Source organism: Serinus canaria, chromosome 5 (genome assembly GCF_022539315.1).
Source record: "Serinus canaria isolate serCan28SL12 chromosome 5, serCan2020, whole genome shotgun sequence".
NCBI classification, from domain to species: Eukaryota; Metazoa; Chordata; class Aves; order Passeriformes; family Fringillidae; genus Serinus; species Serinus canaria.
The window spans coordinates 8,538,535-8,564,426 of record NC_066319.1 but is presented as its reverse complement, the minus strand read 5'-3'; the positions used below and the strand labels follow the sequence as shown (position 1 = coordinate 8,564,426).

Genomic DNA, 25,892 nt, shown 5'->3' with positions numbered 1-25,892 from the left:
AAGTGCCCAGATCACCAGGAGCTCCTCACTCCGATCCCTCTCGCTACTCTCTGTGCCATGACCTGCTGTCATTTTGTAAGGCTCGGTGCCTGGGTCACAGTGGTTTTACAACTTTGGCTTGCTCAGAGTTCCACAGCCTCTGAGATATTGATCTTGATTTTTTTTTGTTTTCCCTACAAATCAAGTGGTCTTTTTCTTTGTGGTGAGAAATGATGCCTCACTTAAAATTTCTAGAAGTTTATTGAACTACAGCAAAGGACAAAAAAAGGTAAAAGGAACAGTGCTCGGTGCTAACTCACAGCCAGAGGCACGGCCAGAGGCACACCGCCCAAAACAGAAACCGGCTTTGTACCCTCTTTGTAATCCATCCCCCGCTTTCACACACTTTCCGCTTTTCCAACACAGCTCCGCCTTCATCCCGCCTTCCCGGACCTTGTGCAGCACTTCGGGCTTCGACTGCCCACAATGGTCAGAGATCAGTGTTATAACTCTCAAGGTGAACACACTACTCATATTAGAAAAACTCCGTAGCTTAAAAAAAATTTAAAAAAACCCAAAAGACAAAAGGGGAAGGATGCTCCATGTGATCCCAACCCCTCTCCTGCCATCGGCAGGCACCAGCTCCACAGGGATTTGGGAATCAGTGCCACCCCATGCTGGGTGTGTCCACCAGGATTAAATGTGTTACAGTGCAGGGAAGAGCTCCCTGAAAATGCCATGAAACTCATATGCTGAGCCAAAGGAGATGGAGTTCATTCCCTAGGGTCGAGGCCATGAGGGTCATTCCATGGAGAATAGAGCTGGGGAACAGCACTGAGCCCAGCTGCACTGCTTGGAGCCATGTGGGTCCAGGAGAGGGGAGGAAAGCCATGCCCTAATTTGCTCCCTGCAGAGCATCTCAGAAAAATCACCCAAGCCAAAGCTCCTGCTCCCTTGTCCTGCCTGAATGCAGCACGCCAGGGAGGGTGATCCTGTGGATATTGATTTATCAGTTTACTCAAGGAAACCCTCAGGCTTTGTGCCAAGGTCCTTCAGCAGAGCAGTGGAAGGGACCGAGCGGCTCAGAGCTCCTGTGTCGGTATGGGCATAATTTCTGCAGTCAGTTTGTTCTTTCTCCTCATCAAAGACCCTCTTGAGAGATTCCCTTAGACACCCTGTACAGTGCTCCCAGGAGATCACCATGGAGCAGTCTGTCCTCCAGCTCCCCACCAAGATGTACATTAAGGGTTTGATGGTGCTGTGGATGCAAGTGAGCAGGAAAAAAACCTGTAAGGACACAGTGATGTAACCGAGCTGCTGCAGGAAATGGCAGATGGTGAGGAGAAGAGCAAAGAGCACAATGAGGACAATAACAACGTCACGCCTCTTGGGTTGCTGCTGCTGGGAGCCCCGCTTGGCCTTAATGAAATTGATTGTGCTGGAAATGAGCAGGGGTGCAGCAAAGAGGAGCAGGATGATGGTGTACATGGAGATGAGAGCTGCCTGGCACTGCTTCTGCTCATTTGACGGGCACAGCAATGTCACAGCAGGAATGACAGCGAAGAGAGCAAAGAAGGCCCAGTACTGGACACTGTCCACCACCCTCCTCAGGCGCAGACTTAGGTCCCTGTGGAAGCAGATCTTGTACATATACAGCAGAGGGCTGCCGGGCATCAGCCGGAACAGCAGCCAGGAGTAGGAGACCACTGACAGATGGAAAAGGAAACTCAGGTACAGCAGGGGCAAGATAGGAGAGCAGGACACATCCTCCACCAGGAAGAGGAAGGCAGTGGGGACTGTGAGGAGAAGGAAGAGGAAGTCAATCACAGCCAGCTTGAAGATGCCAGAGTTATAATTTTCCCGGCTGAGGAGGCCAATGACAGCCCTGTTCCCAGCCAGGCCACAGAGGCCGATGAGCAGGGTCACACTGTGTATGGCCACCCTGGTGACATCTGTGTCACACAGATCGTCTCCTTCAGTGGGTGAGGTGGGAGGTGGGGATACGGTGCCCACTTCCATGGATGGACGCTGGGCTGGCAGTGGGATGTGGCCCCTGTCTGTGGTCAGAGTGGATGGGCAGTCAGTGCTTGGAGAATCCAGGGATGGACAACGCGGCTCCTCAGCAGCTCCCTGCAGTGGGAAGGGTTTAGTGAGGAGTAGTGAGATATGCAGGGGAGGAGGTCAGTGGAAATTGTGGACTGGGAGAGGGAGGTGGGAGGGTTGGGCTGTTCCAGAACAGGGAGAGGAGGGGGGAGGTGGGGAGGGCACTGCAGTCACCGGGAGAGGGTGGCAGGAACAGAGCAGCTGCTGCAGGAGAGGAAGGTGGGGTAGGGAGGAAGGAAAACATTCCACTGACCTGTTTCCTATGGGGCAGCAGCAGGCAAAGGGGTCTGTGCAGATCAGCGGCGCTTCCTGGTACCTCTTGCTCCTTTGGGATCCATGTCCTAAAGCGGCTCCTGGCAGGTCAGGGACATGAAGGAGAAAGTGCCCAGATCACCAGGAGCTCCCCACTCCTGTCCTGCTGGCTTCTCTCTGTGTGTCCTGTCCTGGTGTTGCTCCCCAGGGCTCGATGCAGTCACAGTGGAGTTGGAAATTGCAGCTTTGGCTACGTCAGAACCTCACTTCCTCTGAGTTTTCATCCTGCGTTTCTTTTTTTTGCTACAGAGGAAGTGACTATTGTCAAAAGCTTCAAATGAAATATTTTTGAAATGGCTCCTCATTTCCTCCTGATGAGAAAAATTCCATCCCTGCAGAATGTCCCAATCTCTGACTGCCTTCCCTTTCCCTACAGCTTTCTACCATTCCTTGTTTCCCTTCTCTGAGGGTTCATTGTCCCACCAGCAGCAGAGGGGTGCTGATGGTGAAGGTGGTACTGGAATGCTGGCACTGCTGGAAGGGCTGGTGAGTCAGCTGGGTGCTTGTCAGAAGTAACTCTTCCCAGAGGGAAGAGCTCTGTGATCACTGACAGACCTCCCCTGGGCCCAAGGAAGCAGAGGCGAGCTGGTCCCTATCCTATCCTATCCTATCCTATCCTATCCTATCCTATCCTATCCTATCCTATCCTATCCTATCCTATCCTATCCTATCCTATCCTATCCTATCCTACTATCCTATCCTATCCTATCCTATCCGATCCTATCCTATCCTATCCTATCCTATCCTATCCTATCCTATCCTATCCTATCCTATCCTATCCTATCCTATCCATCATCTTCATCCTCACCCCATCCTATCACATCCCACAGCTTTCCCAGATGGACTCGTTCTCCTGCTCTGAGCATGGCCTGTCAGGCTCTGCTCCCCTCCAGTGGGAAGATTTGGGATTGGCAGAATCCAGACCCATTCCCACTGCTCCGACCCTCTCCTGACCCCTTCAAAACTGCCTGCAACACCCCAGACGATCCCTGGGGACCCCAGTGCCCCCCCCGAACAGTCTTGATCTGCCCCAGCTCCACCCAGGACCCTTGGCAGTGTCCCTGCTCCTCCTGGCCATAGGGTTCCAGGACCCAGGAGGGAGGAGGAAAGCCCAGCTCCAAGGTGCTCCTAAGGAGAACACAGGATGATAAAGGTGGCCAGAGCCAGTGCAGAGACAGATAAGGAGGCCTGCAGGGGTTTGTAGCAAATTCTGTAACAAGAAAATTTGTGTCACAGAATTTTTCAGAAATTCTCTATTTGTAGCAAATTCTGTAACATGGCCAAAGGAAAAGTTCAAGGCAAGGTCATCTTTAATACCACAGCACTCAGTGAATGCGACCACCAGAGACCCCTCTGAATGATCCTCCAGGGCCAGGAAAAGACTTGGAGAAGGAGGTGTATTCATGGAAAAGACTCCTAGGAAACTGATGTTTATGTTTTATATAAGAAAGACACTTTAATGACTCTCTGTGGTTATAGTGGATAAAACCCCTGTTGTAAATCTCAGCCCAAACAGAATATGGAGAGCTCCTTCTGTGTGTGCTGTGCCGGTAAAGAATTCCTGCTTCCTAATGCTTCCCATTGTGTTTGAAAGTTTATTACGTGGGAATTTTGAATCACTTCCAGTTCCCATCACCACCCCTCTCCCCATCGCATCGCATCGCATCGCATCGCATCGCATCGCATCGCATCCCATCCCATCCCATCCCATCCCATCCCATCCCATCCCATCCCGTGGCTGCTTCCTGCCTTGAAGCACTGCCCATCGGGCTCTGCTGCCCTCCAATTGGGACATTTGGGATCAGCAGCATCCAGAGCCTTCCTGACATCCTCCAGACACTTCCAGCACTCTCTGAACCTTTGGACCTCACTGAAAACCTCCCTGGGGCTGACTTTCCCCCTACGACAGCCCTGCTCCTGCCCTACTCTGTCTAGGACCATGAGCAGTGTCTCTGCTTCTCCCAACCATTCCTGCTCTTGTACCTTGAAATAAACAATTTAGCAAAGAAAGGACAAGAACAGCATTTAGCTGGAATGGTATCTCATGCCTGAACCTTGCTTCCAGGCCTGACCCGCTCAGATGTCTCAGGCACTGCCACACCTGAGAGAGCAGCATCGCTGCCACATTTGCCATGGCAGATGCAGACGTGTGTGCACACAGACAGACAGACAGACAGACAGGGTCAGTGCAAGGTGCCTGTGAGAGATTCCCCTGGCAGGCAGTGAAATGCTCCCTGCGGATCCCTTGGCATCTCCTCCCTGTGCCAAGGGCTGGGCCTCGAGCCCTGGGGGGATGGGCCCAGGAGCCGTCGGCGTTCGGGGATCAGCCGAGGGCAGCAGACGGGAGAGATCCCAGCCCGGAGAGGCCCCAGGGCCAGGGAGCTTCTGCTCAGCGCTGCTGGGCCAGGAGAGCTCCAAGGGTCTCCTTTTGGGCTGCTGCTCCCAGGGCCCCAAGGGATGGGCGTCACTCTCAGCCATGTTTCACCCTGGCCACACTTGGGGCCGGCAGCTCCTGTGACAGTGGGAGAGCAGGGATGCTGTGGCACTCAGGGGAGCACAGTCATTTCCAAGGCTGTGGATAAAACCCCAGGAGGTGGTTGGACAGCAGCAGCTCCTGGGAGCAGAGGGTGTTTCTGATCAGCGCCACAGGAGCTGAGCCCAGGGGCTGCTCCTCAAGGCTGAGGCCTCCCAAGCACGGATCAGAGCCCAGAGCGGGCTGGAAAGGGGCTGGGGATGCACCAGCACAGGGAGGGTGACCCTGTGGGGATTTATTGATCAGGAGACTCAAGGAATCTCTCAGCCACTGTCCCAGGGTCTCTCAGCAGTGCAGAGGAAGGGATCAGCAGGCTCAGAGCACTGTGTCCACAGAGGGAACATTTCTGTGGGCAATGTTCTCTTCTGGCTCCTCAAACACCCTGTGGATCGCCTTCCTTAGAGACTGCATGGAGGAGTGCTTCCTGCAGCTCTCCATGGAGCACTGTCTCCAGCAGCTCCCCATGGACCAGGCTCTCTTCCAGCTCCCCACCAAGAAGTAGATGAAGGGTTTGATGCTGCTGGTGATGCAGGTGAGCAGGAAAACCACCTGGGAGGGCACAGCCGTGTAACCGAGCTGCTGCAGGAGAGACCAGAGACTGAGGGGCAGACTGAAGAGTGCAGCGAGGACTATAACAATGTCAAGTCTCTTGTGCTGCTGCTGCTGGGAGCCAGGCTTGAGATGAATGAAGAGGATTGTGCTGGAAATGACCATGGGTGCAGCAAATAGGAAGAGGTTGAGGGCGTACATGGAGGTGAGAGCCACCTGGCATTGCTCCTGCTCGTGTGACTGGCACTGGGAAGTCACCGTGGGATTGACAGCGGTGACAACGAACAGGAGGACCCAGAAAAGGACACTCATCGCCACCAACACCAGGCGCTCAGGAAGCTGGCAACCACAGAAAAACGGGCATAGGATGGACCTGCACCTCTGAATGCTGATGAACATCAGCCGGTACAGGCCCATGGTGTAGGAGAACAGCGACAGATAGAAAAGAAAGCTCAAATATATTAGGGGCATTATAGCAGAGCAGGAAACCTCCTCCACAAGGAAGAGCAGGGTGGAAGGAACCATGATGATGAGGAAGAGGAAGTCGGTGATGGCCTGGTTGAAGACGAAGTCGGTGTTGGGATTAACGTGGAGGAGACGGAGGAAAGCCGCATTCCCAGCCAGCCCACAGAGACCAATGAGCAGGGTCACAAAGTGCATGGCCACGCTGGAGACAGTGATCTCACACTGACTAGGTCCGTCAGCTGGTGAGGTGAAAAGAGGGGTCACGGTGCTCACCTCCATGGATGGACGCTGGGCAGGCAGTGGGATGTGGCCCCTGGCTGTGGTCAGAGTGGATGGAGAGTCAGTGCTTGGAGAATCCAGGGATGGACCATGCAGCTCCTCAGCAGCTCCCTGCAGTGGGAAGGATTCAGTGGGGAGGAGTGAGATGTGCAGGGGAGGAGGGCAGTGGAAATGGTGGGGTGGGAGAGGGAGGTGGGAGGGTTGGGCTTTTTGGCAGGAGGCTGATAAATAAAATAGAGAATAAACATTTTCAGTTCTTCTGAAGTTGTTCAAATGCAGTGGCCAAATTTGAAAGGGATGTGTTATAGATGGATAATGAGATTATTGGCTCTCACTGTTAAGGGATGAATAATGTATGAATATTAAGAGAAGCTTTATTGATGTATGATTATGGTATTGAACTCTGTTGTTTAGATGTCCCATGTTCTCCCCATAGTCCCTTTCTCCCCCCACTCCTTTGTTGCCATCAAAGACCCTGAGTCATCTAGGACAGGGAGAAAGAAGGGGTGTACAAAAGTTTGTTGCTGGGGAGGGGGAGGTGCAGTATGACAACACCTGACCCTCCAGTCAAGTTGCAAGAAGGCAGGCTCCACCAATAAACACAAAGAAGGGCTGACAGACAGACTTTGGGAGGGGCCAGGTTTAGCTGATGCAACCCCTGGGGTATCAAAGGTGAAGCATTCATCTTGAAGATGAGGAAGCCGTGTGGTAGGCAGCCAAGAGGGAAGCTCCCAGGCCTGCTTCTCCTTATTTAGTCATTTTGTTGTATTTTTTGTTAAGGTTTAATAATCCTTTAAAAATTTTCAAAAGTGAGTGGTTGTTTCTTATAGGATGTAAAGGCTGGCACACAGGATAACAAACATGGCAAGAACCAGTGCAGAAACAGATAAGGAGGCCTGCAGTTATTTTGGGGTAAATTCTGGAACAAGAAGCAACAGTCCATGGCCAGAGGGAAAGTTCAAGGCAAGGGAACCTTTAATATGGCAGCATACATTAAATATGACCACAAGAGACTCCCCACTTAATAAACCTCCAGGGTCATAGAAGGACTTGCAGGAGGAGGTGGATGCATGGAAATGAGTTCTAGGAAAATGGTGTTTGTGTACTAGATAAGAAAACAATTTTCAATACCTACATATGGTTATAATGGATTAATCTCCTATTGTAAAGTCTAACCATACAAAAAATTCAAGAAGAGATCTTCTGTGTCCTGTGCAGGTAAAGAATTCCTGCTTCCTCATGCTTTGCATTCTGTTAGAAAATTAGTTCTGGCCCTTTTCAGTATTAGGATAGAGACGGGATGCACTGGAGGAGAGAGAGGATCTGGGGAGGGCACTGTGGTCACTGGGAGAGGGTGGCAGGAACAGAGCAGCTGCTGGAGGAGAGGAAGGTGGGGTAGGGAGGAAGGAAAACATTCCACTGACCTGTTCCCTGTGGGGCAGCAGCAGGCAAAGGGGTCTGTGCAGATCAGTGGTGCTCCCTGGTACCTCTTGCTCCTTTGGGATCCATGTCCTAAAGCGGCTCCTGGCAGGTCAGTGACATGAAGGAGAAAGTGCCCAGATCACCAGGAGCTCCCCACTCCCGTCCTGCTGGCTCCTCTCTGTACTCTGCCCTGGTGTTGTTTCGCAAGGCTTGGTGGGAGAGTCGGAAATTTAATCTTTGATTACGTCAGAATTTCACTGTCTCAGTGTTATTTGTCTTTTTCTTTCATTTCTGCCATAGAGGAAGTAGCTCAACGTGCAGATTTCTTTGAAGGGCTCCTCATTTCCTCCTGATTAGAAACTTTTCAAAATAGGAAATTTGCCAAATACTTTCCCCTCTCTCAGCAGGTTTCTACCATTCCTCATTTTTCTACCCTGAGGGATCATTGTCCTTCCAGCTCAGAGAGCTGCTGGTGGCAATGGAATGCTGGCAGTGCTGGAAGTGCTCTCAGCACTTTGCAAGCATATGGGTGCTTCTCAGAATCAACTCCCATTCTGGGAAGAGGTCTGGGATCATTGCCAAAACCCTCCCTGGCCCCAAGAGAGCAACCTGAGCTGAGAATTCCCATTTCTGTCATTCCAATGCAGGCTCACAGAGCCCAAAGGAAGGTCAGCTCTCAGTTGCTAGCAGCCAGGTCATCAGCACTTAGAGCCCACCCTAATTACTGCCCATCCCCTTCATGATGCAATGAAAGCTATTAGGACCAGGTTTTGGGATGCTGTGATCCGTTTTCCATCGCTTCATTAGGACTCATCCTCCTCCTCCTCAGACTTTGGAGCCCTTTTGTTTGTTTTTGCTTAACCCCACCCCTCCGGGCAACCTGTGCCTGACCTCACCATCCTCACAGAAAGGATTCTTCCCTAATATCCAACCTGACCCCACCCTCTGTCAGTGGGAAGCCATTCCCCCTTGTCCTGTCACTCCATGCCCTTGTCCAAAGTCCCTCTCCAACTCTCCTGGTGCCCCATCAGCTCCTGGATCATGAAGTGTTTGCCCTTGAAAGGACTGGGCTGGTGAGGGGATGTGAGATTGCATAGCTGGGGACACAGACATGGTGTCAGCAGGGAGAGAGGTGACAGTTCTGGTCCCAGGGCCAGCAGTTTTCAGGAGGAGCATCCCAGATCCCTGAGGCACATGTCAGCCTGGCTAGGAATCATCTCACCCCAGCTTTCTAGGAACTCCATGGAACTCACTGTAGGATGTTCTCTGAATCCCGAGGGAGTGTAGAGGATGACTCAAAAGGAAACCTGCAACTTTCTAAGGATTAAAGCCAAGAGAGCAGCAGTGATTTGGTCCTTCTCAGAAGAAATGATATTGCTGAAATCCTAAATCATCCTCTTGCTGTGTGCCAGTGCCCCAGCTCATGCACAGAATTGATTATTGCATGAATTCTCTTGGAAACTGTGTGGTGAAGGTGAAGTACCACCAAAACTGTGGTGTACACATAGGAAAACTAGATTTGAATCTAAAAGAAGTGTTTAACAGCACATTTGTAGTGCAGAGACCTAAGGATCCAGCCCAGGAAAGATAGGGGGCAAGTTCAGGCAGTTAAAAAGACAAGATTTTGGGATTGGAGTTGCTTTTAAATGGAAGAGAAGCTGAGCTGGAGACAAAGTGCTTTGTGCATCGGTCTGGTTGCTGAGGCTCTCTCCTGTTGCTCATTTGCTGGGCAGAGTGAAGAGCAGGTGAGGAGCAGAGCCCTGATCCCGTGCCAGGCTCTGAAGCAGCTGCCTGTGTGTGAGAGCCCTGGAGAACACGAGGCAGCAGGAGAGCAGGGGCTGTGGCAGGAGCTGGGACAGAGCCCGCGCCAGACACTGCTCGGGCTCAACCCGCGGGCTGCGCTCCCCTTTCCCAAGGGACCATTCCAGGGAACCTCCTGAAGATCCCGGCCCAGGGACAGCAGCTGGAGGGTGGGAGGTGAGGTGAGTGCAGTGTGGGGAAGTTCTCCAGGCTGCGGGAGGAAACAAGGTCAGACTCTTCTCTTCCACCTGAATCAGGGCCCCCTCATTGGGTGGAACGTGGTCATGGATTTTGGGGGCAGAATTGAGGTCTGTAGGGAATTAAAAGCTGGAAATGCTGTGGGAAGGGGAGGAAATATTGAAACAAGTGTCCTGCTGAAGGAATCCAGCAGCTCAGTGATATCAACTGACATCTGAAAGTCCAAATCAGATCCATCCCAAAGCCATTTGTTCTCTGATATCTCCATGGGCAATTCCTTTCTTCTCCAATTGTTTTCCTCCTCCAGCTCTGTCCTGTCCACATCCAGGAAGGAGGTATCTCCCTGGCTTTTGTGCCAGGCACACCAGACCTGGCTCGGACATCCTACTTGCCATCTGTCCTGTCCCTCACCCCTCTCAGTGCTGCTCCACATGGAAGCTGTGGATAGGAAAAGATGGAAAAGCCACGTTTGGGGGACAGCAGCGTTGCCCAGGTGTCTCTGTTTGTCACCGCTCCATCTGTGTGAGGGGAGGAGAAGCAGCAGAGGTGTCACCATGAGCACTTTGTCCCCTGCCACGGAGGGAGCCAGCCGTGCCTGCTGGAGCCAGCCCAGTGGGAAGGCATCCTAGGGGAGCTGGGATGAGGAGAGCCACGACAACTGGAGCCAGTGTGCCAGCAGGCAGTGGAGCAAAGTGCCTGTCACGCTGCTGCTGCTGCTGTGCCTGTGTGGGATGCTGGGAATGGGGCTGTGCTCTGGTTCCTCTGCTTCTGCATCCACAGGAACCCCATCTGCCCCTGTGTGCTCAACCTGGCCATGGCTGGCTTCACCTTCCTGCTCTCCATCACCATTGCCCTGGGGATATTTTCTGTCCCTGAGAGCTTCTGCCACCAGCTGGGCTCATGGGATGTGACAGCTGGGCTGAAGGTCCCCATCCTCTTGGCTTTCACTGCCACTGTCTCCTGTCTGACAGCCCTCAGTGCTGTCACAGCTCTGTTTGTCCTGCCTGTGTCCTGCTGGTCCTGCCACTGCTCCCAGTGTGCCCTGCTCTGGCTGCTCTCCTTCCTGCTCACTGTCACCCTCCATTTCTGCCCTTTGGTGCCCATGGCCTTGGTCCTGTGTCGCCGACAGGCTTTATGAAAATTCCTTTCCTTAGGATTTTTTCCTTCTCAGAAGCTGAGAGGCCTCAGGAACAAACTGTAAACCATTCTTATCTGCTGCTGTGGAATGCAGCAGGTGGATCTGTGATTGGTCTCATCTGGTTGTTTCTAATTAATGGCCAATCCCAGTCCAGCTGTCCAGACTGTTTCAGTCAGAGACAAACCTTTGTTATTCATTCCTTTTCTATTCTTAGCTAGCCTTCGATGAAATCCTTTCTTCTCTCCATTTAGTATAGTTTTAAAATAATATATATCATAAAATAATAAATCAAGCCTTCTGAGACATGGAGTCAACTTTCTCGTCTCTTCCCTCATCCTGGGACCCCTGTGAACAGCATCACAGTCCTGAGCTGCCTCTTCTCAGTGCTCACCCTGGCCTGTTTTGCTCTGGCCCTGCTGGCCAGGCTCCTGTGCTGCTCATGGGAACAGCTCCCAGGGAAGCTCAGTGCCCTGCTCCTGTCATCTCCTTCCCCTTTTTCACTGCTGATTTTGGGCACTGGCTCTTGCTGAGGGCGTTTGACTTCTCTCTCTTTACCCCCAGCACCTCTCTCCTGCTCGCCTGTGCCAAGAGCAGTGCCCACCCTCTGATTTACTTCCTGGCTGGGAGCTGTGCAAAGGAATTCACCCCCTCTTAGTGTTGCCTTCCAGAGGGCTTTTGAGGATGTGCCAGAGCCATGGAATAGGGACAACACAGTGGCACCATCATCAGGTGGAATCATCATGAAACAGAGGCATCATAAAATCGAGCCATAAAATATCCAGAGTTGGAAGGGACCTACAAAAATCATGGAGATGAGCTCCTGGATCTGCACAGGACATCCCAACAATCCCAGCCTGTGCCTGAGATCATTGTGCAAATGCTCCTTGAGCTCTGTCAGGCTGGTGCTGTGTGCAGCAGGGGAACTCCTGCCTGTCCTGGCTGCTGGATGTCATGAGGAATCATCATGGAATGGTTGTGTCCTAGTTTATGGTAAATGTGGGAGGAAATGGGATCCCTCTAGAAAGCGAATTCAAGCAGTCCCTCCCCCAGCTGGTTCAGGAAAAGATTTCCTTAGAGAAAAGTGGAAAAAACTGTTGATTTAACAAGGAAAGTATTTGTAAGCACAAGAAATGAAAACAATATTAATCAAGAAAATCTCTTGCTGTTCTGAAGAGTTGGCAAATGCAGAAAGTCCTTGTTGGGGGGTGTAGTTGGGCTCACTCAGTCTCTGATCAGTCCCTCCAGTGCTGGAAAATGCCGTGTCCCAGGCCCTGGTGGGCCACAGGTGTGAGCTCCTGGTGTTCTTCTGGGTTTTCAGTCCAGAGCAGGTTTGAATAGCTCAAAAAAAAAAAAAAAAAAGAAAACTTCTCTGCCTCAGCTGGCTAAAAAATCCTAAAAGCAAAGGAGAGCTCTCTGTGTCATGCCTGTGCTACAGACAGCATGGTCTGGGAGCAGGAATGTGGAGGAGTGAGCGCAGCTTCTGCAAACAAACTGCTGCATCTTCTCTCCCCCTCTTTGCTCAAGTGTTGGGGAAGATGAAACAGGAAAGCCTTACAAATATGATTGCCTGGCAAAAGATTTTGAGAATATAGAATCTATAAGCGAGATTGAAATGAAAGCAAGCTTTGAGATCCCTTAGTTACTGAACAACGGGAGAACAATGGTGTGGCTGGCTGGAGGTAATCCCCTTTTGATGATACAAGACCCTCTGCAAGCAGGCAGGTCCAAGGGTCCAAGCAGACCCTGCCAGCTTGGCAGAAGGGGTCTGAAGAGTAGTTTTTAGGGTTTAAAATGTAGCACAGTATGGTAATGTAGTGATTCTTATAGGCTGTATGTAAATGCTATAGGATTTCTGTGTTGTACTAGATTGCTCAGTGAGAATCAGAATATTCAACACAGAAGATGATTTATTGTATTGTAACAGGAACTTCGCACTCTTACTCTTACTCTTGCTCCCTTACTCTTACTTACTTTTCTATGCTCTTAGCTCTTGCCTTTTGCGTTATTACCCTCTCATCCTCTCTACCTCTCTCTTCTCCCGGGCCTGCTCCGAGCTGCAGCTGGCAGCTCCCAGCAGGGCCCTGTACCCACGCCCTTTGCAATAAACCACAGGTTCCATGACCTGGCTTCAGAGATCTCCCATCTCCATCCGTCCTGACCGTGCTACCCCCTGTCTCACCTACACTCAAGAACCAGTTTTAAATGTGCAAAACCTATTTCTGGGCTAAACAGATGAATGGGGAAACAATTCAGCATCATATAGTCACCCAGGACAGGTTGGAAGGAACAATAGAGATCATCTCATTCCATCTCTCCTTCTGCCATGGGCAGGGACAGCCAGGAAAACTTTTGCTTTGAAGTCTTGCTCTTTTGAAGGGAAGCTCAGGTAGGGAGTGTCCTGGGTGACCCAGGAGACAAGGAAGGTTCTGAGAAGCAGAAAAAGTACATGGAAGGATAATGGTCCTTCTGTGCTTGACTTGGGAGGGACACCCTGGCTGAGTTATTCATCTCTGGACAAGAGGTTAGACCTTGGAAAGTCTTGTCTTTCCAAAGGACAGGAAAATGGGAGTCAGGGAGAGAAAAACCCTCTCAGATGTCAAAGTCTCTTCTGTAATTATTAACAACTCGGTGAGGAAATGTTCCTTAGGTGTTTAACCTCATGTGTGTCTCCAAAGCCTGACTCACCACCCACGGCTTTCACTCTCACTTCCCTTTCCAGAAGCAGTGGCACGTTGCTTTCCCCTGGATTTAAGGCAGTGGGAAAAGGAGGGACAACTTCCCCCTGAGCAAGAGATGTGGCTGCTGCCCAGGTCTCTCCCAGGAGGAATGAGGAGCTCTTGGCACTGTCAACATCACCCCAACCATTGCAGGCACGTGCCTTAGGAAGGGCTCTGGTATGAGACAGGTACCTGCCCTGCTCACAGACCAGCCAGAGGCTTTAGGATGGGATAAAAGAAGGAAATGAGCCATTTTGGACACTGTTTAACAGGGACAGGCTCTGCAGTGAAGCCTGGATGTTGTTCATTCAACAAATTCAGAGGCTGGAACCACCACAGTTGAAAGAAATCAAAACCATGAATCCAAATCTGACTGAGGGGTGGTTACAGAATGACAAAGATCAGGACAGGCTGGGCTGGGGCAGAAGCTGCTGTGCAGAGTGGCTGTGCAGCTCCTGCTGAGGGTGGCCAGGTTCAGGATGGAGGGGGTCAGGGGCATCCTTGGGCATTGATGCTGGGGAACCAGAGGATGGAGGGGCCCATTCTGCAGAAGAGCAGCAAAACCCCCTAATCTCTGTGCAACTAAATGGTGCAAACATCTGGTGATGGGAATTTCCATATTCCATGTTCTTTCTGGTACAGGCACAAGAGTTTAGTGGAGTCCACTATCCACCCTGCTCATTGATATTCAGAAGGGTTTAATTCTGGAATTCAAGACTGTAGCAAATTCCCACTGAGAGGATAAGGGAATGTTGCTGTTCCCTCCCCAGCTCTGCAGCCCCACCTGCTGTCCCTTCCCATCAGCTGGGAATGGAGGGCTGGCTCTGCTGGACAGAAGGGGAAGGATGCTCCCTGTGATCCCAACCCCTCTCCTCCCATTGAGAGGCACCAGCCCCACAGGGATTTGGGAAATCACTGCCACCCCGTGCTGGGTGTGACCCCAGGGATTAAGGTGTCCCATTCTTTGCAGGCAAGATCTCCCTGAGAACACCATGAAACTCATCTGCTGAGCCAAAGAGATGGAGTTCATTCCCTGGGGCTGAGGCCATGAGGGTCATTCCATGGGGAATAGAGCTGGGGAAGAGCACTGAGCCCAGCTGCACTGCTTGGAGCCATGGGGATCCAGGAGGGAGGAGGAAAGCCATGCTCCAGTGTGCTCCCTGCAGAGCCTCCCACAAAAATCAACCAAGGCAATGCTCCTGCTCCCTTCTCCTGTAGGAATACACCACGCCAGGGAGGGTGATCCTGTGGATATTGATTCATCAGGAGGCTCAAGGAAACCTTCAGCCATTTTCCTGGGGTCATTCAGCAAAGAAGTGGAAGGGAGCAACAGGCCCAGACCCCGTGTCAATTGCAGGATCATCACCATCAGCAGTGTTTTCTTTTGGCTCCTCAAAGACCCTCTGGAGGGAGCGATGGAGGGACAGCATGGAGCAGAACCTCCAGCATCTCCCCATCAAGAAGTAGATGAAGGGTTTGTTGCTGCTGTGAATGCAGGAGAGCAGGAAAACAACCTGGGTGATCACATCAATGTAGCCCAGCTGCAGGAAATTGGAGGAAAGTGAAGAGCACAATGTGGATGATAATCATGGCATGCCTCTTGGGTTGCTGCTGCTGGGAGCCTGCTTGGCATGAATGAAATAAACTGTGCAGGAAATGAGCAGGGGTGCAGCAAAGAGGAGCAGGATGAGGGTGTACATGGAGATGAAAGCAGCCTGGCAGTGCTCCTGCTCGTGTGCTGGGCACAGGAATGTCACTGTGGGAATGACAGTGAAAAGAGCGAAAAGACCCAGTTATGGCTCTCCACACCACCCACATCAGGCGCTTGGGAAGTTGGCAGCAGCAGCAGCAGAGCTTGCAGAGTGAGGCCACGTCCTTTCCTAAGCTGTGGGCTGTCAGCCGGAACAGCCCCCAGTAGTGGGAGACCACTGAGAGCTGGAAAAGGAGACGTAGGTAACAGGAAGGGCATGACAGGAGAGCAGGACACGTCCTCCACCAGGAAGAGGGGGGATGTGCAGACTGTGAGGAGAAGGAAGAGGAAGTCAGCAAGAGTCAGATCAAAGATGCCAGAGTTGCCACTTTTTAGGTGAAAGAGCCAGAGCACAGCCCCATTCCCAGCCAGCCCACAGAGGCAGATAAGCAGTGTCACAAAGTGCATGGCCACACTGGTGACATCTGTCTCACACAGATTGTCCCTTTCAGTGGGTGACACGGGATGTGAGAACACTGTGGTCACCTCCATGGATGAACGCTGGGCAGGCAGTGGGATGTGGCCCTGGCTGTGGTCAGAGTGGATGGGCAGTCAGTGCTTGGAGAATCCAGGGATGGACCATGTGGCTCCTCAGCAGCTCCCTGCAGTGGGAAGGATTCAGTGGAGAGAAGTGAGATGTGCAGGTAAGGAGGGCAGTGTGAATGGTGGGGTGGGAGGGGGAAATGGGAGGATTGGGCTGTTTGGCAGGGGATGTGGAAGGAAAGTGCAGGGCAGAGGAGAGGGAGCTGGGGAGAGCACTGCGGTCACTGGGAGAGCGTGGCAGGAACAGCAGCGCTTCCTGGTACCTGTTGCTCCTTTGGGATCCATGTCCTAAAGCGGCTCCTGCCAGGTCAGTGCCATAAAGGAGGAGGTGCCCAGATCACCAGGAGCTCCTCAGTCCTTTCCTGCTGGCTGCTCTCTGTTCCCTGTCCTGGTGTTGCATTCCAGGGCTCTGTGGAATCATGGGGGGAGTGGGGGAATCCAAAACTGCAGCTTTGCCTAGTTCAGAAATTCAGTTCCTCTGAGTTATTTATCTTGGGTGTTGTTTTTTTGTTTTTTTTTGGTTTTTTTTTTTGTTTTGTTGTTTTGTTGTTGTTGTTGTTGTTGTTGTTGTTTTGGTTTTGGTTTTTGGTTGGTTGGTTGGTTGGTTTGGTTTGGTTTTTTTTCCCCTATACCGGAAGTGGCTTTTGTCAGAAGCTCTAAATGAAGATTTTTGTGATTGGTTCTTCTTTCTCTCCTGATGAGAAACACTCCTGCCTTGCAGAGTGTCCCACTCTGCAACTGCCTTTCCTCTCTAGACAGGTTTCTACCATTCCTCCTTTATCTACCGTGAGGAGTCATTGTCCCTCCAGCAGCAGAGGGATGCTGGTGGTGCTGGTGGCACTGGAATACTGGCAGTGCTGGCAGTGTTGGTGAGTGAGCTGGCTGCTTCTCAGAAACATCTCCTGTTCCAGGAAGGGCTCTGAGATCATTGCCAAAACATGCTCTGGGCCGAGGAAGCACAGCTGAGCAGCTTCCTCCTCCGATCCCCATCCCCACCCCCACTCCCACCCCACTCTCCATCCTCACCCTATCCTGTCACATCCCACAGGTTTCCCAGACAGAGCCGGGTGGCCAGTCAGGCTCTGCTGTCTTCCAGTGGGGAGATTTGGGATTGCCAGCCTCCGGACCCTTCCAACCCCTCGGACCCTCTCCTGACCCCTCTGAATCTGCCTCAAACATCCCAGACCATCCCTGGGGCCCCGTTTTCCACCAACAGCCCTGATCCTGCTCTGATCCATCCAGGACCCCGGCAGTGTCCCTGCTCCTCCTGGCCAGAGGATTCTAGGACCCAGGAAGGAGGGGGAAAGCCCAGCTCCAATGTGCTCCTCAGGAGAACACGGGATGACATAAGTGGATGGAGTCAGTGCAGAAACAGATTAATAGGCCTGCAGGGGTTTTGGGGCAAGTTCTGTAACAAGAAGCAAGAGCACATGGCCAAAGGAAAAGTTCAAGGCAAGTTCACCTTTAATATCTCAGCACTCAGTGACTACTGACCACCAGAGATCCCTCTGAATGAACCTCTAGGATCAGGAAAGGACTTGGAGAAGGTGGATGCCTGGAAATGAGTCTGAGGAAAGTGATGTTTATGTATTAGATAAGAAAGACACTTTAATGTCTCTGTGTGGTTATGATGGGTAAAAACCTTGTTGTAAAGTCCTAAATTCTCACCCAAACAGAAATATGGAGAGATCCTTCTGTGTGTCATTTGGAGGCAAAGAATTCCTGCTTCCTAATGCTTCCCATTGTGTTGGAAAGTTTATTGCAGCTGATTTTGGTATCACTCCCAGTTTTAATCTCCACACCTCTCCCCATCCCATCCCATCCCATCCCATCCCATCCCATCCCATCCCATCCCATCCCATCCCATCCCATCCCATCCCATCCCATCCCGTGGCTGTGACAGTGGGAGAGCAGGGATGCTGTGGCACTTGGGGGAGCACAGTCATTTCCAAGGCTGTGGATAAAACCCCAGGAGGTGGTTGGACAGCAGCAGCTCCTGGGAGCAGAGGGTGTTTCTGATCAGCGCCGCAGGAGCTGAGCCCAGGGGCTGCTCCTCAAGGCTGAGGCCTCCCAAGCACGGATCAGAGCCCAGAGCGGGCTGGAAAGGGGCTGGGGATGCACCAGCACAGGGAGGGTGACCCTGTGGGGATTTATTGATCAGGAGACTCAAGGAATCTCTCAGCCACTGTCCCAGGGTCTCTCAGCAGTGCAGTGGAAGGGATCAGCAGGCTCAGAGCACTGTGTCCATGGCAGGATCATCCCTGTGGGCAATGTTTTCTTCTGGCTCCTCAAAGATCCTCCTGAGGGAGAGCCGTAGGGACCCCATGGAGCAGGGCCTCCAGCACCTCCCCACCAAGAAGTAGATGAAGGGGTTGATGCTGCTGCTGATGCAGGCGAGCAGGAAAACAGCCTGGGAGGGCATAATGGTGTAGCCGAGCTCCTGCAGGAAATTGCAGAGACTGCGGGGCAGAGTGAAGAGCACAATGAGGCAGATAACAATGTCAAATCTCTTGGGCTGCTGCTGATGGGAGCCAGGCTTGACCTTAATGAAGAGGATTATGCTGGAAATGAGCATGAAGGGAGCAGAGAGGAGGAGGTTGAAGGTGTACATGGAGACGAGAGACACCCAGCAGTGCTCAGATAGCTGGAACATGCACAGAGAAAGCATCACGGCAAAGATAGTGATGAGAGTGAGGAAGAAGGCCCCGAGCAGGGCAAGGACCACCCATGACAGGTGCTGGGGACGGTGGCAGCAGAGCCAGAGCGGGCAGTGGATGGACCTGCACCTATTGATGCTGATGATTGTCAGCGTGTACAGCCAGAAGCTGTATGACAGCAGTGACACCCTGAAAAGGAATCCCACATAGCCCAAGGGCATGATGATAGAGCAGGACACATTCTCCAGCAGGAAGAACAGAGTGGAGGGCAACAGAAGGAGGAGGAAGAGGAAGTCAAAAAAAGTCCGGATGTGGATGTAAAGAGTGGTGCTGTTCCTGTACAAACAGCGAAAGCCAAGGAGGCAGAGCACAGCCCCATTCCCAGCCAGCCCACAGAGGCAAATGAGCAGTGTCACACTGTGTATGGCCATGCTGGTGACATCAGTCTCACACAGATTGTCTCCTTCAGTGGGTGAGGCAGGAGATGAGAACACGGTGGTCACCTCCATGGATGGACGCTGGGCAGGCAGTGGGATGTGGCCCTGGCTGTGGTCAGAGTGGATGGGCAGTCAGTGCTTGGGGAATCCAGGGATGGACCATGCAGTTCCTCAGCAGTTCCCTGCAGTGGAAAGGATTCATTAGGGAGGAGTGGGATGTGCAAGGGAGGAGAGCAGTGGAAATTGTGGTGGGGGGAGAGGGAGGCAGCATGCTTGGAGTATTCAGCAGGAGATGCAGAAGGGAAGAGTGCAGGGCAGAGGACAACATGTGGAGGGCACTGTGGTCACCGGGAGAGGGTGGCAGGAACAGAGCAGCTGCTGGAGGAGAGGAAGGTGGGGTAGAAAGGAAGGAAAACATTCCACTGACCTGTTCCCTGTGGGGCAGCAGCAGGCAAAGGGGTCTGTGCAGATCAGCGTCGCTTCCTGGTACCTCTTGCTCCTTTGGGATCCATGTCCTAAAGCGGCTCCTGACAGGTCAGGGACATGAAGGAGAAAGTGCCCAGGTTACCAGGAGCTCCCCATTCCCATCCCTCTCACTCCTCTCTGTGTGCCCTGTCCTGGTGTTGCTCCCCAGGGCTCCATGGAGTGATGGTGTGAGTTGGAAATTGCATCTTTGGCTACATCAGAATTTCACTTCCTCAGAGTTCTTTACCAAGGGAATTTTTTTTTGCCAGAGAGGAATTGGCTTTTGTGAAATGAAATATTTTGCAGATGGCTCCTCATTTCCCCCTGATGAGAAAAATTCCTTCCCTGCAGAATGTCCCTTTCTCCAACTGCCTTCCCTCTCCTGACAGGTTTCTACCATTCCCTGTTTCTATTCCCTGAGGGATCATTGTCCCTCCAGCAGCAGAGGGTTGCTGGTGGTGCTGGAATGCTGGCAGTGCTGGCAGTGCTGATGATTCAGCTGGGTGTTCGTCAGAAGTAACTCCAGTTCCTTGAGCAGCTCTGGTATCATTGACAAAACACGCCCAAGGAAGCAGAGCTGAGCTGGTCCCTATCCTATCCTATCCTATCCTATCCTATCCTATCCTATCCTATCCTATCCTATCCTATCCTATCCTATCCTATCCTATCCTATCCTATCCTATCCTATCCTATCCTATCCTATCCTATCCTATCCTATCCTATCCTATCCCCATCTCTGCACCCCATTCCCTCCGCGCTCTCCATCCTCACCCCATCCTATCACATCCCACAGCTTTCCCAGACGGAGCTGCTCCCTCACCCTGAGTGTGGCCTGTCAGGCTCTGCTCTCCTCTGGCACTGCCGGGAGCCAGATCCCCTTCAACCTCCTCTGACCCTCTCCTGACCACTCCAGCCTGCTCTGACACCCCCAAACCCACCCAGGGCTGATTTTTTCCTCCTGACAGCCCCACCCCTTCTCTGCTTCACCCAGGACCCCAGTAGTGTCCCTGCTCCTCCTGGCCAGAGGATCCTAGGACCCAGGAGGGAGTAGGAAAGCCCAGCTCCGATGTGCTCCTCAGGAGCACACAGGATGATAAATATGGCTGGAGCCAGTAGAGTAACAGATTAGGAGGCCTGCAGTGGTTTTGGGGCAGGTTCTGTAAAAATAAACAACAGTGCATGGCCAAAGGAAAAGCAAGGTCAAAGCAATATAACCTTTAATAGCACAGCACTCAGTGAATATGAACACCGGAGACCCCTCTGAATGATCCTTCAGGAGCATCAGATGATGCCCAGTAGGAAATGGATGCATGGAAATGAGTTCTAGGAAAATGGTGTTTATGTACTAGATAAGAAAAACTTTTTAACGCCTCTGTATGGTTATAGTGGATAAAAACACTCTTGTAAAGTCTCGCAACAAACACAGAAATATGGAGACATCCTTCTGCTTGTCCTGCTGCCTAATACTTCCCTTGGTAACATTATTAGAGGGTGTTAGGAACTTTATTCTGTCTGATTTTGGTATCACTTCAGATCCATGCCATGCCATGCCATGCCGTGCCATGCCATCCCAATGGTTTCCCAGTCCCTGGCCACTCCCTGGCTGTAGGTGTGCCCTGTTGGGCTCTGCTGCTGTCCAGTGGGAGATTTGGGATTGGTGGCACCCAGAGCCCTCCTGCCCCCTCCAGCCCCTGTCTGCCTGGTGCCTTGGGCTGGCTCCCTAGAACAGAGGCCAGACAAGATGAACACAATAAAAGGAGGCATTGATGAAAGGCCTTCAAAAGGTTCCCCTGGGCACTCAAAGCCTCCAAGAGAGGCTACACCCAAAATGGGCAATGGCCATGAGTTTTTCAGACAGATATAAGTTTGGTCCATTTACAAATCAGGGGTTAATCCTCCAATTACAGCTTCAGGTCATGAAGTCATTTAGCCCCAGTTTGTCCTCCCCCAATTCACTTCTGTCTGTACTTTTCTGGGCCTGAGGCAGTAGGATGTCCTTGAACTGCAGGCCTAGAGGGATTGTTTTGTCTGACCAACATGTGAGGACAGTTAACTAACACTTTCCATGGAGTTTAGAGTTATGCACCAATGCAGTACAGGATATCAAAAATAGCAAGGCTAAAATCCTAAGGCATCATGCCTCCCTTTGACATCCTCTAGAAATTCCCCCCAGCCTGCTTTCCCCTCCAGACATCCCTGCTCCTCTCCTGCCCCACTCAGGACCCCCAGCAGTGTTTCTGCTCCTCCTGGCAATTCCATGTTTCTCCAGCCCAATGAACAGCAGTGGAGCCATCCCTCTGTGGCCTCTTGTTTCTGTCCAAAGGAGGTTGGGGGGCTGGACAGCAGGGATGGAGCTGGGCAGGGGCATCTCCAAGAGAAGCAGTGCCCCAAAGCCTTACAGAGCAGCCTGGGGTGAGCAGCCCGTGGGGAGGGACTGGAGCCTCAGGCCCGGGGCTGGGAGGGATGGGAAGGACGGGAGGTGGGTGGGCTGCATGGGGAGTGGGATGGGAGGGTGGTGTGGGAGGGGTGGGACATGATGGAGCTGCTGGGAAGGTGTGGTGGGAAGGTGTGGGAGGTGGTGGGGCTGGAGAGAATGTCTGGGAGGTGGTGGGGCTGGAGAGAAGGTGTGGGATGTGGTGGGGCTGATGACCTCAGGGAAGCCCCAGGCAGGGAGGTGATGCCCCTGGAGCCCATGGTGACAAACACAGGTGTCACCCTGCTCCTGGAAGGGGGAGGTTGTGCTGAGGACCACGGCCTCCTCCTCTCCTTGCTGCTGCACCACCTGAGCCTGCTGAGGGAGCAGCTGAAGGCAGTGGAGAGGAAGAATTTCTGAAGGCAGAGAGACCTTTGCACCTGGCTCACAAAATTAAAAATTAATGAACTTGGGGAGATCTTTTCTGTGACACTCACAGAGCACTCAGGGTGGGGAATGCTGAGCCCCTGGGCCATCGTTTCCATGCCAGTCCAGCTCTGGGCACTGGGGATCATGGCTGCTCCAGGGAGCACAAGCCATGGCTCTGTCCCCTCTGACAGCAAGATGTTGAAGTCTTACAGCAAACGCGTGTTAGTCTAGTAAAAATTTTGAGTCAAAATTGTGAACATATTGGAAATATATTCGCCATAGATATGTTCAGAGAAACAACAATTTCCATACATTTTTATACAGTATAAAATCCAAGATTTTTTAGAGATACACCCAAAATGCTCCCAATTATTTACATCATGTTATAGTTTCCTTGTTTCTTTCAATTACTAACAAAATATGACGTCTCTCTTAGATTAATGCATAACTCAGGTTTTTTCCTGCTAAACAATATTTTATCAAATTTGATGTTCTGGTTAGACAATTCCCTTTTCTTAAGTTTTCTTAGTTGCACAAGCCTAGGAAATGGCTCCCTTATTGCCATTATAATTTATCTCTTCCATTTCATTATCAAACCTTTTGTCGTGTACAGGCCTCTGAATTCCTAATTCTCTAAATATACCATTTTTATTCTATGACGTCCAATTAATTTCTAGTTATATGATAGCCATTAAAAATTACATTCTTGAATTTTGTTCTCCAACTATTGATTAAGTCCTCTACGGGCTATGGATCAATGGGGATTTCTAATGACACTCAGGCAATACAGATGTAAATCAAAACCAGCTAAAATCCAGAGTCAAATATGCCTCAACTAATTAAACATAGTTCATTACGAAATTTCTAAACAGTCACAAAATTCCTGGCTAACTACCTCTCTGTCCCCTCCAGCCACATTCCTGGCTGGCAGCAGGAGCCAGAGGAAGCTGGGATGCGCTGGCAGAGGGGGCAAAGATGGCTCAGGGTTCAGCTCAGGGTTCATGGTGCTGTTTATTGATATCAGACCTCAGTGGGATGCAGGAACCAGGTCCCAGGGGGAATTTCGGGATCGCAGCCGTGTTGGGAAGGATTCTTTTGGGGGTAAAGTTCTCCAGGACCTCTGAGGGAAGAGCAAAGCTCCAATCATCCTCCAATGTGCTCTGTGCAGAGCATCCCTCCCACATGGCTGCTGTCACTGCCCCTGCTCCCTTTTCCTGCCAGAATAAAGGTGGAAGGGTGATCCTGAGTCACTGCCCCATGGTCCTGCATCGAGGCACTTGAAGGGTTCAACAGGCTCAGACCCCCTGTGTCCCTGGTGGCATCATTACTGGGGCACTGCTCCCTTCTGGCTCCTCAAAGACCTTCTGGAGGCACTCCCTGAGGGACTCCGTGGAGCAGCGCCTCCAGCACTTTGTTACTGAGATGTAGATGAAGGGGTTGATGCTGCTGTGCATGCAGGCAAACAGGAGAACAACCTGGGGGGACACAGTGGGGTAGCCGAGCTGCTGCAGGAAATTCCAGAGACTGAGGGGGAGAGTGAGGAGCACAGCGAGGAAGACAATGATGTCAAGCTTCTGGGATTGCTGCTGCTGGGAGCTACCCTTGAAATGAATGAAGAGGATTGTGCTGGAGATGACCATGGATGGAGCAAAGATGAGGAAGTTGAGGATGTAGAGGGAGATGAGAACCCCCCAGCAGTTCTTGTGTTCCTGTGACTGGCACAGGGAATTCACCACAGAAATGGCAGCAATGGAAAAGGCCCAGAGCCTGGCACTGACCACCACCCATGAGGTCCTGGGGAAGGTGACAGAAGATCCCAGGTGGTCAGAAGAGGGACCTGCACCTCTTGATGCTGATGGCTGTCAGTCGGTACAGCCCTACGCTGCAGAAAATCCAGAAGAGGGGAAAAGGAAACTTATGGATGGTGGGGGCATGATGGCATAGCAGGAGAAATCCTCCCCAAGGAAGAGCAGAGTGGAGGGGACCATAAGGATGAGGAAGAAGAAGTTGAAGATGGCCAGGCCAAGGATGTAGGCAGTGATGGGTTTCATGGTGTCCCTGTGGATGCGGAACCCGAGGACCCAGAGCACAGCCCTGTTCCCAGCCAGCCCAGAGAAGCAGATGAGCAGTGTCACACTGTGTATGGCCATGCTGGTGACATCAATCACACACAGATCATCCCCTTCACTGGATGAGTTGGCAGGGGGGGTCATGGTGCTCACCTCCACGGATGGATGCTGGGCAGGCAGTGGGATGTGTCCCCTGGCTGTGGTCAGAGAGGATGGGCAGTCAGTGCTTGGAGAATCCAGGGATGGTCCATGTGGCTCCTCAGCAGCTCCCTGCAGTGGGAAGGATTCAGTGGAGAGAAGTGAGATGTGCAGGGGAGGAGGGCAGTGGAACTTGTGGGGAGGGAAAGGGAGGTGGGAGGGTTGGGTTGGTTTGCTGGGGATTGATAAATAACAGAGAATAAACGTTTTCAATTCCCCTGAAGTTGCTTAAAGACTATGAGGGAAGAAAGATAAAAGAATGTAAAGATGTGGACCCAGGATGATAAATGTGGCTGGAAGCAGTGGGGAAAGTGATAAGAAGGCCAACAGCATTTTTGGGGCAAGTTCTGAAACCAGAAGTAAGAGCACATGGCAAACGAAAAACTTCAAGGCAAGATCACCTTTAATATCACAGCACTCAGGGAATACAACCACCAGAGCCGCCTCTGAATTTAACCTTATTTATGCCGGATAGTTCCGTCCAGGCCTGACCCGCTCAGATGTCTCAGGCACTGCCACACCTGAGAGAGCAGCATCGCTGCCACATTTGCCATGGCAGATGCAGACGTGTGTGCACACAGACAGACAGACAGACAGACAGGGTCAGTGCAAGGTGCCTGTGAGAGATTCCCCTGGCAGGCAGTGAAATGCTCCCTGCGGATCCCTTGGCATCTTCTCCCTGTGCCAAGGGCTGGGCCTCGAGCCCTGGGGGGATGGGCCCAGGAGCCCTCGGCGTTCGGGAATCAGCCGAGGGCAGCAGACGGGAGAGATCCCAGCCCGGAGAGGCCCCAGGGCCAGGGAGCTTCTGCTCAGCGCTGCTGGGCCAGGAGAGCTCCAAGGGTCTCCTTTTGGGCTGCTGCTCCCAGGGCCCCAAGGGATGGGCGTCACTCTCAGCCATGTTTCACCCTGGCCACACTTGGGGCCGGCAGCTCCTGTGACAGTGGGAGAGCAGGGATGCTGTGGCACTCAGGGGAGCACAGTCATTTCCAAGGCTGTGGATAAAACCCCAGGAGGTGGTTGGACAGCAGCAGCTCCTGGGAGCAGAGGGTGTTTCTGATCAGCGCCACAGGAGCTGAGCCCAGGGGCTGCTCCTCAAGGCTGAGGCCTCCCAAGCACGGATCAGAGCCCAGAGCGGGCTGGAAAGGGGCTGAGGATGCACCAGCACAGGGAGGGTGACCCTGTGGGGATTTATTGATCAGGAGACTCAAGGAATCTCTCAGCCACTGTCCCAGGGTCTCTCAGCAGTGCAGTGGAAGGGATCAGCAGGCTCAGACCCCCGTGTCCATGGTGGGACCATGGCTGTGTGTAGGGGGATACAGTATGGGTAAATTAAGGCGGTATAAGAGGTAATCTTATCCCCCAATGAGTTGCAACTAGACCAATTACTAAAGACTAGAAGCAGGCCTGATCTTAACAGGCCACACCTGCAGCCAATA

At 52.1% G+C, this 25,892-nt stretch overlaps 4 protein-coding genes and 2 pseudogenes across 4 annotated transcripts in view; 2 read left to right on the top strand and 4 right to left on the bottom strand.

Annotated features, from left to right (window-relative positions):
- Nucleotides 1-7,791, bottom strand: part of LOC103822240 (mas-related G-protein coupled receptor member D-like) — a 37,075-nt gene extending 29,284 nt beyond the window's left edge. Inside the window, exon 1 of the mRNA XM_050975017.1 lies at nucleotides 7,645-7,791. The gene's annotated coding sequence lies outside the window, so the exon portion shown is untranslated. The remainder of the gene's footprint in view (nucleotides 1-7,644) is intronic.
- The window catches only part of LOC115485413 (uncharacterized), a 34,624-nt pseudogene extending 23,846 nt beyond the window's left edge, over nucleotides 1-10,778 (top strand).
- Nucleotides 1-25,892, top strand: part of LOC108963099 (mas-related G-protein coupled receptor member D-like) — an 84,613-nt gene that overhangs the window by 39,140 nt on the left and 19,581 nt on the right.
- Nucleotides 222-25,892, bottom strand: part of LOC103825828 (mas-related G-protein coupled receptor member B4-like) — a 26,787-nt gene continuing 1,116 nt past the window's right edge. Inside the window, exons 2-3 of the mRNA XM_050975015.1 lie at nucleotides 2,336-2,435; nucleotides 222-2,109 (exon numbers count right to left, since the gene is read on the bottom strand). Coding sequence (XP_050830972.1) covers nucleotides 994-1,998 — 1,005 coding nt within the window. The 5' untranslated portion in view covers nucleotides 1,999-2,109; nucleotides 2,336-2,435 and the 3' untranslated portion in view covers nucleotides 222-993. The remainder of the gene's footprint in view (nucleotides 2,110-2,335; nucleotides 2,436-25,892) is intronic.
- Nucleotides 14,462-15,737, bottom strand: LOC103822236 (mas-related G-protein coupled receptor member H-like; annotated as a pseudogene).
- LOC103825852 (mas-related G-protein coupled receptor member H-like) overlaps nucleotides 17,235-25,892 on the bottom strand; it is a 12,290-nt gene continuing 3,632 nt past the window's right edge. The window contains exon 2 of the mRNA XM_050975026.1: nucleotides 17,235-18,948. Within this exon, the coding sequence (XP_050830983.1) occupies nucleotides 18,019-18,948 (930 nt within the window). The 3' untranslated portion in view covers nucleotides 17,235-18,018. The remainder of the gene's footprint in view (nucleotides 18,949-25,892) is intronic.